The sequence below is a fragment of the Geotrypetes seraphini genome, chromosome 4, assembly GCF_902459505.1.
Source record: "Geotrypetes seraphini chromosome 4, aGeoSer1.1, whole genome shotgun sequence".
Lineage (NCBI taxonomy): Eukaryota > Metazoa > Chordata > Amphibia > Gymnophiona > Dermophiidae > Geotrypetes > Geotrypetes seraphini.
Genome location: NC_047087.1, coordinates 246,805,343 through 246,820,806, shown reverse-complemented (window position 1 = coordinate 246,820,806; position 15,464 = coordinate 246,805,343). Strand labels below are relative to the sequence as shown.

The 15,464-nt window shown below is 40.4% G+C and overlaps 1 protein-coding gene across 4 annotated transcripts in view; it reads right to left on the bottom strand.

Moving 5' to 3' along the window:
• Positions 1-15,464, bottom strand: part of ANK3 (ankyrin 3) — a 972,780-nt gene that overhangs the window by 279,832 nt on the left and 677,484 nt on the right. For all 4 annotated transcript variants that reach the window (XM_033941649.1, XM_033941646.1, XM_033941647.1 and 1 more), the window contains 2 exons: positions 7,984-8,181; positions 206-304 (listed from right to left, as the gene is read on the bottom strand). In XM_033941649.1, the coding sequence (XP_033797540.1) occupies positions 206-304; positions 7,984-8,181 (297 nt within the window). The remainder of the gene's footprint in view (positions 1-205; positions 305-7,983; positions 8,182-15,464) is intronic.

Genomic DNA, 15,464 nt, shown 5'->3' with positions numbered 1-15,464 from the left:
AACCCAATCTAAAAACGCTGGGAATAGTGATCAACAAAGGCTGCACCATGCAACTTCAAATCAACAAAACAGTCCAGAAAGCCTTCACAGTTATGCACAACTTAAGACAAATCCGGATAATCGGTGTTCTACTGTGCTTTGTATGCTGCAAGACATATAGTGAAAGCAGGCACAGCAGAAGAAAAGAGCTTGGGTTCTACCTTACCTTGGTTTGGGCATCAACAGCAGCACCTTGATTTACAAGAACTTCTGCTACATTCACTTTGTCCTCTTGTGCGGCCAGATGGAGAGGAGCCAGACCGCTCTGTGAATTCAGCAACATAAAAACAAGTGAGGAATGTACCCACAGAAAACCCATCTATTCTGCAAGGGAATTTATGTTAAATTGTTATCATAATACATGCAAAGAATTTTATTTTCACTATGCACATCCCTCCTCCCCTGTTATCAAGCAGGTATTTAAAAAACAAAGCTGGATTTTGGTCATAGTTTGAGAATAAAAGGGGTGCTTTTTTCAATACCGTTCAACTCAGAGCAGATATTTGGAAATATACACAGATTTAAAACCTAAGCCAGGATCATGTCTTCTGGCACTGTAGAACATACCAGAGGTATTTTATTCTATTTTTTTTATATTTGTTTGTTACCTAGTCCCTAATATTTAAGCTGTAAATGACATATAAAAATACTGTGCATGCATCATAAGCTATAGAACATAAAATATAACATCAAATACTAAAATAAAAGTTATTATTAGCATAATATTTTGCAAAATAGAACATTTTCATTGCCTGTTGAAAGCTCAAATATGAAGAAATTCATTCCAAAGCATAGGGCCCGTTTTACAAAGCCACGGTAGCAATGATGCCATGATAGTAAATGCACTGAAGCCTGTTCAATTCCTATGGGCTTTGGTATATTTACCGCGGCAGCATCGCTACCACAGCTCTGTAAAACGGGCCCTTAGTTACTTGAATTAGAAGGAAGAGTCAAAAATTCATTTAAAATAATACCTCTGCTAGACAGCAATTTGAGTAGACAATGATGCCAACTCAATGCCCTTTTACATGTAAGTAAAGACAATTCCCCCAGATATTCAAAACTATTTAACTGGCCAGGAATGGCTCCTGACTGGTTAAATAGCATAGTGCCTAACTGCGGTTATTCAGTGGGAGATAGCTGGCCATATCTTGCAACAGAGCTGGCTAGGCACAGATATTCAGTGCCTAACCAGATATGTTGAGTGGTTACATATAGGCCATGTAAATAGCAGGTCTATCTTTAGCCGCTAAGCACTAACCAGTTAGCACTGAATATTGGCATAACCGGTTAAGTTAAAGATAAAACCAGATATTCAACACCGGTAGCTAGAAATGGCCCAGCATTGAATATCCAGATTGTGTGCCAGTGTCAGCTGAGTGGCCGAATATTGGCTCCAAAGAGTCTAAAAAAACTCTGGGCTGAAACTTTGAAGTGTGGCAAAAATTATAAAAGCCACTTTAAAGAAAACTCATAATGCAATTTCATCAACAATGGAGTAATTCTATCATAGTTATTCACTCTAAAAATCAATCTTGCAGCAGCGTTCTGCACCAGCTGAAGTCAATTCATCATTTTTACAGAGGCTCTCAAGTGCAAAGTGTTACAGTAATCAATGTGAGGCAAAATAAGTAATTGAATCAGAAGTCGAACATGATCCTCACAAAAATACAGACAAAAACTACAGAACACCGCTGTTCGCCTCATATTCGGCCTGAAAAAATGGGAACATGTTACCCCTTTTTACCACAAACTTCATTGGCTACCATTGGAATCCAGAGTCCTATTTAAATTCGCCTGTTTCTGTTACAAAACAGTATTCGGCCTAGCCCCAAACTACATCAACCCACCCTTCATCCTGAATCACAGAAACAAGAACTCCCGCAGAATCCAGCTATTTGCTTTCCCCTCCCTAAAACTGCCACTCCAATAAATTCTTCGGCAAAACCCTCGCCTTCCAGGCTGCCAAACTAAACCCATGGATAGCCCAATCAATTCTCGAGGCTCCAACCTACCTCAGCTTTAGAAAACTACTCAAAACACACCTCTTCCAACGCCACGACACTTAATTGCCCCCTCCCCAAAGAACCCCGCCCCACCCCCCTTTTTTTATCTCGCCCCACCCCCACCCCCCGATCCATTCTATCCTTCCCCCAATTTTATCTACTTCGTTGCCCACATCCCTATTTAATTGAACACTTAACTCTACGTAAAACTGTTTAATTAATACTTAACTGCAAGTAACTATGTTTAAATAATGTAAATCTGTTCAATTGATACTTAACTGCATGTAACCATGTCTAATTAATGTGAACCGCCTAGAACTCACTGGGTATGGCGGTATACAAGAATAAAGTTATTATTATTATTATTTAAATGCCTCAATTTAAGAAAAAACAGTTCCAAATAAGTTTTTCACTTGCAGCTCAATTGTGAGAGTCAAAAATGATCCTAAAACCCTAGATGTTCTATCAACTGCAATTCTCATGCCTGAAGGAAAAGACAACTCTGCAGGTACTGTGTTCAGAGTGATAATGAACCAGATAATCTTAGTTTTTTTGTGTGTATTCAGCTTCAAATAATATTTAATGGTCCATTGTTCAATAATAGGTATACTGTATAGCCATTTACTAAATTGGCTGGGTTGATCACAATTTTCTGAATAGGAACCAGAATAAAGATATCATCTGCTAACATAAACAGATGACAACCTGGTATTTTAAACAGAAAGCCTAATGCACTCATATATAAATTAAATAATGTGGGAGATAGTGGAGAGCCCTGCTCTACTAACATAATTCCAACTTATTGACTTGATGAACAAACCAATGAAATGTTCACATTCCAGTAATTATGAGACAAAGGGCTCCTTTTATGAAGCCGCGGTAGTGGTTTAACACGCGCTAAACTGACGGACGCGCAAGCCACTACTGCCTCCTCTTGAGCATGCGGAGGTTTTTCGGCTAGCGCAGGGGTAGCATGTGATTAAAAGTCGCGTGTGCTAAAGCCGCTAACGCAGCTCCGTAAAAGGAACCCAAAGTCACTCAATTCTCAAACATGAATGAAAATCCCCTTTGGTTTCTAGGCTATTGCCATACATATCCTGAATGATGTATTTTGAAAGGTATGACTACAAGGAAAATGACAATTACATTTCTGTAATCAACAAATACTTTTCTCTCTAAAATCCTTTAGTATATAAATTAATCCCTTCATTGCCATGCATTATTAATAAATAATCCATTGATTTCAGCGAATGTAAAGACATTTCATGTGTAATAAAGAAGCACTGCACGTGCCCATACAGAGGAAAAATGGGAATGGGGAGAGGATGGAGGTCGATATTCAAAGGCACTTATCCAGAGAGCGGGATATTTAGAAGCATTAACTGGATAATCCCTTTGAATTTTATTTATTTATTTATTCAGTTTTCTATACTGTTCTCCCAGGGGAGCTCAGAACGGTTTACATGAATTTTATTCAGGCACTCAAGCATTTTTCCCTGTCTGTTCCGGTGGGCTCACAATCTATCTAATGTACTTGTCACCTCATCAGCATTATCCAAATAGTACTGGGGCAATCCAGGGGTGGAGCCTGAGCTGAACCGGTTAGCAGCAATCTTCAGACTGCAATTAGTGTAAAGATGTTGCAGAACTGCTTGCTCAAACTAACTGTCTCTTCTGGAGTTGTGCTCTAAACAGTAGTGAGACATAAACATACAGTATAAGAGGAATTTGAAGAAATGCATAAAGGAACCTGTCCCCCCAATGAAGTAAAAAGGTGTCCAATGCAATTTGGGGGGAGGGGGGGGGGAAGAGTTTGGAACAGAATTGTGGAAGTTTGCTGTTCTGAGGGGAAACAAAGAGATCTATATCTGGGCTCTCCATTGAGAGAAAATTGGATGCAAGACTGTTGTGCTGAGAGACCATTCGTGAGGTTGGAAAAGTCTGCTCAACCTGTCTACCAACATATTTTGCTTTCCTGCTAAATAAATCACACTGAGAAGTATCCAATGAGCAGTGGTCCAATTCCAAATCTTGATTGCTTTATACAAAGGGAATAAGATATCGTGCCTCCTTTTTGTTCAAATAGAATATGGCAACCATATTGTCCATATAGACGAGTACTATTTGTTGAAGGGGGTGGTCCTGGAATGTTTTGAGAGCATTCCCTATTTCTGCTGCATTTAGCGGGAGGATGGCTGAGTTTCTGGTTAAGGAGGGTTTTCTGGAGGTAGTTGAAAAGAGACTCTTTTGGTGGGTGGTTTAGAAATTTTCTGATCAAACATAGGGCATAACCCTGATGACTTAAAGCACCCACTGATCTGTTGTGACAAGAGTCCAATGTTGGTAAAAATAGACCAATCTGCCTCCAATGGGGAGAATAGAAAGTAGAGTCAAGGAAATATTTGTAATGCTCGCTAGAAAAGAGTCAAAAAGATGACTGCTGTTTGGACTGAGGCTGAGATTTCTGTGTCGTTACTTTCCATAGGGTCGCTGACCAGCAGGCCGAGAGAATGATGAAGTTGGCCGAGTATAATGACGTTTCATGTTATCATAGTAGTATGAACATCTAGATGGAGCAGAGTATCTTCTAGAAGAAGAAGACTGAGAGATTTGAGGCTTGGACAAAGTTGTCATAATGACTGTGTGATTTTTCATGTTATCAGCCACCTCCTCAATTATATCTCCAAATAGATTATCACCCTTGCAAGGAACTCTGGGACTGAAATTTCTAGATCAGAAACCCTGTGTCAAGATAAACATGCATAGCACTTGCCATTGCTGATGTTCTAGAAGATATATTTAATGCATCAAATATACCTCTAGCTAGGAACTTTCTGGTAGAGAACAAGTTATTGGATAACTGTTACAATTCTTTGTTTCTTTTGGGAAGGAATTCCCCATATTTTGAAAGCTGTTTAAGCAAGGATTTTAAATAAATGGAAGAACAGAGCTGGTAGTCCATAATCCTATTTATGAGCATGGATGATTGAAAAATGCATTTACCAAAAGAGTCCAGTGTTCCTGCTTCCCTGCCTGGAGGAGCAGAAGCATAAGACCTTGAACTGCATGAGCATTTAGAGCAGGTTCCTCAACAAGAGAGTGATATTGAAGTTATGTTCTCTCAAACTCTGAATACTTTTGTATTCTATATACTGTGTCAATTTTTTAGGAGCTACCTGGACTGAAAGAAAGGTCTCTATCTCTCATGATCCTACATAAAGCACCTTGGTGGTGATTCATAGTTAAGAAGCTCAAAAAGCTCTGAATGAGGTTCTCAATTTTAATGAAGCTTTTCCTCTATCTCGAATTTATTGGATATGCTCTCTGATGGAGACTTATGTCTTTGGGGTGGAGGAAAAGGATCAGAAGATATGTCAAAGATTCTTCTGCTGATAAATTTGGCAGATCCTCTCAGAGTCATTTGAGATATTTGTGTCAGACTCCTCAAAATACTTTCTCCTAGACAAATGTGGGAGTGTGCATCGATAGGAGCGTTGACTGTATGTCAAGGAGCATTGAGGCAGGGTCAGTGCCCTTAGCCAAGAGATAAACTCCTCTGCCGATGACAATGCATGTGGTGGATGGGTCCCTGCCAAGCCCGATGCTTGACATAAAGCATGGGTGTATGACCTTGATTTCAATTGACACCTGGAAATAACCTCAGACTGGGCTGAGACAGGCATAGATGCCTTTAAAGCCTGTATAGACTGCCATCTGTAGTAGCCTCAAAAGCTCTTGTTTGAGCTTAGGCTGGATCTCCTCCTGGAGAGTCAGCATCTGCACAAGAGGCAACATTGGCATAGAAGCAGCCTGCAATGCATGTTGTCTAGATGTGGGAGACCTCGAAGTTGAGGCATGCTTGAGTGGAGACATAATCTGCTGCAATGGAGGGTGGTCCACATTATGTTGGTGTTTATTACATGTCGAGGAGGTAGACATCTGTGATGACACTGTTCCATGCCTAGAAGGGGAGGAATGCTTATGCTTCTTAGTCTGATACATGATGCCTCTCCTGATATATGAGGCATGAAGGTAAATGATGTCGTCCTGTCTCTGAAGAGAATCAGAAAGTAGATGCACTCTACTTGGCATCCATACATGAGGTGTTGATGCCGATGCTGGTGTTGATGCAGGCTGTGCATCGTCCCAAATCTCCTGCCATGCTTGTTGTCAATGCCGAACCAAAAAGCTTTTCACACTGGAGTTGTTGGGCTTTTAGTGTCTTTTGAATTTGGAGACTGAACACACCAGTTATGGAGAACAAAGCCTGAAATGGTCTACATGAAGTACATTCCTTGAAGCCACTTGGCAATTTCTTTGACATGGAGGGAGAAACAGCTGACATGAAGTCAAAGGCTCGATTGCCGGGGAGCTCAAGTAAAAAGTATACTGAGAAATGTCAATGCTCCCTGAGCTGAAAAAGGCCTTGAAGTGGCCGTAAGGCCAAAAAATGACCAAATGAACCAAACTCAAGGGAAATTGAAAAAAACCAAAAAGATGAAGAATTATGAGGAAAATGACAAAAACTAATGTTGGGACAGCACACAAAAAAAATGATGTTGAAGTTTGACATGCTGAATAGAAACTGACTTGGCTCTGCGGAAAACTAACAACTGATGGTTCCACGAGCTAACGTCAGGTGGGAAGGCACTGGCACGCACACGGTATGGACACTGCCTAAAGATTTAAAGCAACAGTGCACTTGTCAGTGTCTGTACTGGGAGCTTATGAGGTATTTTTTATATCTACCTATATATTAGGGCTGCACATTTAGCATGTTAATAATGTAAGTAATGCATTAAATGTATAATATGCATTAAAAATTTTAATGGCGTTAATGCAGGTCTTTCTTCCTCACCCATGTTCCCCTACCTCCTTGATCTGCCACCCGCTGCCACCATAGTCCAGTATCTCTTGAGTCCCTCCCTCCAGCCCCCTGACCTTCCATACACTGTCAGCAGTGCCAGTGATTAAGGCAGAGAACTGCCAACTAGCTAGCCAGCACCAGAGACTCTCTCTTTCTATAGCTAGTTCCAGTTGCACAGGAACAGAAAGTTACATCAGCTCAAGGTAAATGGAAGATTGTTCCAAAACTGAACTGCTTTTTATGAAAAAGAGCCTTCACAAAGTTTTTATAATGAATACTTTTAAATGAAGGAAGCTCTAAATACCAACTTATGTGAAGATCGATGTGATCTCAACCCATGCTAAATGTGGTGTAATTCATGAATGTTAGTTGGCGCAAGGCCATACAGAATTTTTATAAATAAAATAAGCAGCTTTAAACAGAACCTGAATATTTATGAGTAATCAGTGAAAGGTCAACAAAAAAAGGAGACACCTGATCGTACTTTCACTTTTAAACTTTAAAGAAGTGTTTCGTGCCAATTTTTTTTTTTTTTTTTATGGTACTCATTTTTGAGCACCATTTATGGAATCCAGCTTATATGTGCATGAGGCCAATTGAGCACTCATTCTTTCTGTGCATAACATTTTCTGTAATAACATAGGATTAGCCAACAGTTCAACGTAGGGAATCAGACAGAATTCAGGGATAAGCATTTCTTAAACTCTCAAAATCTTGCTAAACCAGAGCAACTTGCACTCTGAAATACCATGACATATTGTAATTACATCATACTGCTTCTATAAATAGTGAGGGCGGAACTTCTCAAAGATAAAAAGACTTATTTTACCTCAGGAATAAAACAAAACTGGAATTGAAGGAATGTTAATTGCCATGTCAACTGAAACTCCTAGCTTAATTCTTACACAATCAATAATATCAATACTTAAAAGGCATGACACTTTTAATCCCGAGAAAAAAGGCAAGGCCTGCACCCATATGTCTCTGTTAGGTGTAAAAGTAGTTCAGAGTGAAAAGGAGAGACTTGACCAAAGTGACAGAGAAAGAAGGGGGGTCTTGCTGGTATCATACCTTGTTGCTGAGATTGACGTTGGCATTTCTGGTAAGGAGCAATGACACCATATCCACATGTCCCTCCTGGGCTGCAAGATGCACGGGCGCGATGCCTTGCCTGGTAACCGCGTCTGAATCAGCACCGTATTCAAGTAATGTAGTGGCTATATCCATCTGGTTTTTCTTGGCAGCGATATGCAGTGGTGTATAGCCATTCTGCAGACACAGGAAACGGTTATGTTACAATAGGACGCTACAGTGTGGCACTATGCTCACTTACTAGCAAGTAAATCATATTTCAATTTTTGTGTGATGTTGCTAATGTGTGCTTTTAGTAAATGTCACCACTGCTGTGGTTTTTGACAAAATCTCAAATGGATATCTTTTTTTTTCCTGCTGTTTTTCACATTTTGATTATCTGTTTTTGCATGCTTCAATTATCCCTCCCTGGCTCTGTCTCACAATGCTAATGGGATATGATATGATGCTGCAAAAGGTGTATTGATTGATGCCACAAGTAAGCATCAATTCCTGGCTCTTATAGAAAGTACAGCCAGGAATCCTTTACAGTATCACCATATTTCTCAATTTTAGGTTCAAACAATTTTTTTATTGATGCAAACAACAACAAATATAACATTAAAACTTGTAAAACAGTAATGATACATCAAATATAATAATGACTGCCTTTCTTAGCAGGCACAGCAATAGTCAACCCTTGTCCAGAATTTCGGCTTTTCTGTCTCATGCACTGCATTAAAACAAGCAGGATTCTGTTTTAATGCAGTGCATGAGACAGTTAGGGGGGGGTGAAGAATTTATGTGCACAACGGAAGAGCGGGTTTTGGGTGTGATTGTATGCGATGATCTTAAGGCAGCCAAACAGGTTGAAAAGGTGACGGCGAAAGTTAGAAGGATGCTAGGTTGCATAGGGAGAGGTATGGCCAGTAGGAAAAAGGAGGTATTGATGCCTCTGTATAAGACTCTGGTAAGATCTCATTTAGAATATTGTGTACAATTCTGGAGGCCGCACCTTCAAAAAGATATAAAAAGGATGGAGTCGGTCCAGAGGAAGGCTACTAAAATGGCGTGATCTTCGCGATAAGGCGTATGGGGACAGACTTAAAGATCTCAATCTGTATACTTTGGAGGACAGGCCTGAGAGGGGAAATATGATAGAGTCATTTAAATACCTACGTAATATAAATGCGCATGAGTCGAGTCTCTTTCATTTGAAAGGAAACTCTGCAATGAGAGGGCATAGGATGAAGTTAAGAGGTGATAGGCTCCAGAATAATCTGAGGAAATACTTTTTTACGGAAAGGGTGGTTGATGCATGGAACAGTCTCCCGGAAGAGGTGGTGGAAGCAGAGACTGTGTCTGAATTCAAGAGGGCCTGGGATAGGCACGTGGTATCTCTTAGAAAGAGATAATGGTTATTGTGGATGGGCAGACTAAATGGGCCATTTGGCCTTTATCTGCTGTCATGTTTCTAGATGTTTCAGTGATCAACAGAGTTATGCACATAGAGACTGATAATAGCATTTTAAATTTTGCTAATCACTGCTGGTGTTATATCCAGAAATTAAATGTTGGGCCATGGTATTGAATTTCCAAGTATATAGAGCTTGAAAAAACATAACCAGTTATGATGAACCAGAGAGGACTGCCTTTTATGCAATCCTATTTATGCATTTATCTTAGTCAGTTAAGTGCTGAAAATCAGCACAACCAGCTAAAGCTCTGCCCCTAAAACAGCCACTATCTAGTTAACTGCTGCTGAAAATGCCCTGGCAATTTAAATGGCTAGGAGTCTTTCCTGGCTTTTTAAAATCATTTTGAATATCAGGCCCTTAGTTTTTATTGGTATCATTCAAGTGGTACTTATATAAAAAGTACTCCATGTGTGAAACCTGATTTGCACACAGAAAGGGCCTGATTCTATAAATGGTACCTAATTTGTAGGTGCCAGTCAGCACGGTTGTCAATCAACTTCATGACACTGTGTATGAATCATACCTAGTGGTGCCTAAGCAGGCTTAGGCATCGCTAGGCATTCTAGTGGCTGGTGCCATTACACTAGGCCAGGATTTTCCTGACCTAATTTACTCGCATCTAACACAGTGATGCCTAAGTCACATACAATCACACCCCAAATCCCGTTCTTCTGTCGCGCGCATAAGTTCTTCACCCCCTAAACTGTACCATTCCCTCGGGTTTGTGCAGCCCAAATGCATGACCTTATATTTCTTAGCATTATATTTTAGCTGCCTTCGCCAGGGTCTCTATTGCAGATTTTGGAGTACTTCGTCCAATATTGGTCGCCTTACCTAAAGAAGGATATGGCGATACTCGAGAGGGATCAGAAAAGAGCAACGCAATTGATAAAAGGTATGGAAAACCTTTCGTATGCTGAGAAATTGGAGAAACTGGGGCTCTTTTCCCTGGAAAAGCGGAGACTTAGAGGGGACATGGTAGAGACTTACAAGATCATGAAGGGCATAGAGAAAGTGGAGAGGGATAGATTCTTCAAACTTTCAGAAACTACAAGAACGAGAGGGAAAATTTAAAGGGGACAGATTCAGAACCAATGCTAGGAAGTTCTTCTTCACCCAAAGGGTGGTGGACACCTGGAATGCGCTTCCAGAGGGTGTGACAGGACAGGGTATGGTATCAGGGTTCAAGAAGGGATTGAATGAATTCCTGAAGAAAAAAGGGATAGAAGGGTATAGATAGAGGATCACTATACATGTCCTGGACCTGATGGGCCGCCGCGTGAGCAGACTGCTGGACATGATGGACCTCTGGTCTGACCCAGAAGAGGCACTGCTTATGTTCTTATGTATCGTCCACAAAGAGGCAAATCTTACCCAAAAGCCTTTCAGCAATATTGCTTTAAAAAAGGTTAAAAAGAACAGGCTCAAGAACAGAACTTTGAGGCTCACCACTGGTAACATCCCTTTCCTCAGAGTGATCTCCATTGATCACTACCCTCTGTCGCCTTCCACTCAACCAGTTCTTGACCCAGCCTATCACTTTGGGGCCCATCCTGAGGGCACTCAGTTTATTTATTAGACGTCTTTATGGAATACTGTCAAAGGCTTTGCTAAAATCTAAATATACCACATCTAGCGCACTCCCTCTATCCAATTCTCTGGTCACCCAGTCAAAGAAATTGATCAGATTTGCCTGACAAAACCTACCTCTAGTGAATCCATGTAAAGCCTATTCTATAAAGGAAAGTAGGTCTGGCTTTCCTTTACAGAATGCTAGTATAAGCAGGTATATAGTGTAATTGTGCAAGATTCTGAAGATCCACACATAACTTATAGTATTTTATATGTAACACATGTGTGAACAAACCCTGTCCATGTAAATGTCAACCTGCAAACTATTTATATTGAAGATATACAAGTAGTCACAGAGTAGTGTAGTCAACACTGACACAAGAATATGTGCACATAAATGCATATGTGCCCATATTCTAACCATTACAGGCATATTTGGGGCCTAAATGTTGATCTTCAGTTTAGAGAATTATCCCCATGCAGCCTCCCTCCCTCATACATTAAGAACATAAGCATTGCCTCTGCCGGGTCAGACCAGGGGTCCATCGTGCCCGGCAGTCCACTCCCGCGGCGGCCCTCCAGGTCCATGACCTGAAAATGTTCCCTACCTAACCTAAAATGTTCATACTCTATTCGCTCAATGTCCTGTAAGGTAAACCTCTATCTGTACCCTGTTATCCCCTTCGCTTCCAGGATTCAGACGCATATCCATACAAACACACACATATATGGTCTTCCTCAGCACACTCACATGCACATTTGGCCTTCCTCCCTCTCTCCTATTCAGCACATTCAGAGACTCACAGATACAGCTCCCCTTCCTCTTTAACTCATGTGGACACACTCACTTCTATAACACAGACACATATATGTACAGCCTCCCTTCTTATCTCACTTACACACCCACATATCCAGTATCTCTCACTCACAGACACATACATTCTTGTTTAGTGAGTGTCCCTCCATCTCTCCTTCAAACACATACATATGTGTGCAGCCTCCCTTTCTCTGTCACTCAGACACACACATACACGCACATATGCTCAACCCCTCCCTCTCTGACTCAGACACACACATAGTGTGTGCAGCCTCCCTCCCTTCTTCATACAGGCATACTCATACATACACATGCATGTGTGCAGCCTCCCTCCATCTCTCCCTCAGACACACATTCTGTATGCAACCACCCACCCTGTCTCACACAGACACATGCATACTGTATACTCAACCTCCCTCCCTCTCTCATTCACACCGACATGCACACAGTCTCCTCTCACACACACCCATATGAAGAATGGGAAATTCTAGTATGTGTATATAAAAATAAATTGCTGACCTTTAAATCAACAATCTAAATATAAAAATTCTTAACAGGCTGAATGGTTCAGCTACATTTGCTACTTCTGCTTAAAGGTCAAAGTGTACACTTCTTTTCTCTCCAGAGTATACAAATTGTGTTACACGTAAAAGCTGCAGTTTTAAAACACATTTTCTCAGAGCAGAATAAATGTCAGTTTTGTTTGGTACTGTGCAATAGGGAATCACTGTCTAAATTTATTGTTCTTCAGGCTGTTTGGGTTTTCATTGCAGTCATATAAACGGCTCTCACTTGGTAAAGCTACTATACTACAGTGAATTAGGGCAAAAAGCCATTTTAGGTAATATAGGGTTCAAATCCCACTGACGCTTCTTGTGACTTTAGGCATGTCACTTACCCTCCCTTTTATAAAAGTGTAGCGCAGTTTTTAGTGCCAGCTGTGGCAGTAACAGCTCCGACGCTCATAGAATTCCTATGAGCATAGGAGCTGTTACTGCCACGGCTAGTGCTAAAAACCGCACATTTTTCAATTGGCTTTCCCAAATTAGGGCGGAGTTAGGGACTGTGATCTATGTTTATATAATGGTTGATTTTGTAATGGAGAATTTTTAGCTGTCTGTATAAATTTGAATATTTGAGATTTGAGATTTGAATATTTTATTGTTTTGTCATTAGAATGGTTTTTATGGATATGTAATTTGTTATAATATTTATGAAGAAATTTTTTTTTTAAACTTTTGTTCTTAATCTTTCCTTTTCTATTTTTAATGGAGTTCTTTTCCTGATGAATGTGATTTATGCATTGTAAACCGCTTGGATCCTTTTAGGCCGTTATGCGGTATATAAAGTTTTTAATAAACATAAACATAAACATTAATAGTTGTACTGATCTACCAGTACTAGCAACTATAATGAATGTCTGTGTCAAACTGTCTATTGTAACTTCTTGGGTAACTGACCCAACCTCTTGTAATGTAATCCAACCTTGAACTGAATAGGTAAAGGCGGAATAGAAAACCTGATTAACATAACTAGACAGATTTGAAAAAGAGGAAGAAAATTGGGAAAAAAAGTTAATCGTGAAAGATTGATATAGGACAGGAAGATAAGAGGAGAGAAAAAGAGTGAATAGACAGGAGGCCCTGGAAATAGAGTTCAAAGCACAGGGGAGTTAAATGTTTGTTCCCATGTTTCTGCTGTAATTCAGAACACGTTTTATAAATTGACAGCACTGTGGTATCTGCATCTGCAGATTTTCATGCTGTTTTGCATTATTCTTGGGTTAATTTGGGCAATGTTGTTCTCAATGGTCTACCTGGCTTTAAATTTTGATCCCTAAAGTTAGCATTACATGTGACTGCACGACTCATTTTTAGGCATTGATAGAAAAGTTCATGTTACCCCTTGTGACTGGAAAGACCGATCTGAGTGTAAGGAAAAGGAAGAGGGGTTAGCTTCCAGAGAGCCCCTATAGATCACCATGATTACAAGGGAGATGCATGGAAACAGATAAAATAAGTTTCAAGTTTATTTTAAAAATTTTATACTGCTCAATCAGACTTCTGAGCGGTGTACAATAAAATAGAATTACAATGATAAAACAGTAGTAGAGTTTGACAATAAACGGACAGGGGATGTTAACCCCCCCCCAAAAAAAAAACCACCCCAAAAAACCCTCTGACTACAGACGAACAAAAACAGAAGGAAAATATTTTGAAAGAAGTGAATAGATAAGGGATTAACAGTAGGAAAGCGATTTCCTTAAAAATGTCAAAAAGTATTTAGCCCTTATAAGGGCACTTAAGTTTCAAAAGCATCTTGGAATAGAAATGTTTTCAGCTTTATTTTGAAATGGGGCAGAGATGTGTCTTCACGGATGTAATTGGGAATAGAATTCCAAAGAGATGGTGCAGTCACTGTGAAATTGTTCAGCCTTAACATGTTAATATGCATTAAGGATGGGACTGCAAGGAGGTTTTGGTTCATAGAGCGAAGGACTTTAGCTGGACAGTAGGGAATAAGAAGGCTATTGATAAATTTAGGTTGATTACTTAGAAGCATTTTGAAGATAAGTACACTTCCCCCTCCATATTTGCAAATTACGAAACTATGGATTCGCTTATTCATGGTTTTTGATCAAAAAATACATTTTCATTTTTCAGGCTATTTTGACATCAGAGAAAGGGCGGGACCGCGGCAGAGGAAGCAGCGCAGGGCTCAGAGAAGGGGCGGGACCACCGGCAGAGGAAGCAGCATGGCTCACTGGCATCGGGAACCAACGGTAGGCTGTTTCTCCGTGCGGGGGGGGGGGGGGGGCTGGGGGATGAATCAGACGTCGGGGAGGTGCGAGTGGTCCTTCAGGGTGGGGGTGCAAGTGGTCCTTCAGGGTGGGGGTGCGAGCGGTCCTTCAGGGTGGGGCATCAAGCTTTCAAGGCTGGGGGATGAATCTGACGTTGGGGAGGAACTATGTAAAAAAAAATTGTACAACGCGCTCACGCATATAACGCACATGGTTATGCTCGGTTTGTAAAATTGTGTATAACGCGCGCGTTATATGCGTGAAAATACGGTACTTCTAGCCCTGTGCAGTTTGAAAGACAGCTGCAATTGACCTAGCACCACCTTAATTTGTTTGCTGTTAGACCATACGGTCCTCATACTTTTTCATTTCATCCTTGTTCTCAAGCTGTAGCCTGTTGGAATCAAGATGTTTGCCCCCTCCCCAGGAAGAAACCAGGTAGGCATGATTGAGCATGTTCTGGAAGAGGTCAATTTGATCTATTGAATATACACTGTGAACAAAAAAACCCACACTAAAATGTATTTTTTTGTATCTTCCACAGAACTTGGCTGATTCTTATGAAATTTAGTATGTCGTGTCCTGAATGAAGTTGATGTAAAATGTTGCAAATATTTCCCACCGCATCACAACACTACCTTGTGAAAATGAATTGTGTACTGAATTTAAAAAAACATATGAAAAAGTTTTATGGCATATCTTGCAGAAAAATTAAAAGTCAAAAAGTAATACTTAATTTAAGCAGATGTTATATGTGCTCCCTTCGCATGAAGGAACACCCTCAGCCCTGGCTGCCACTGACCTATGGACTTGT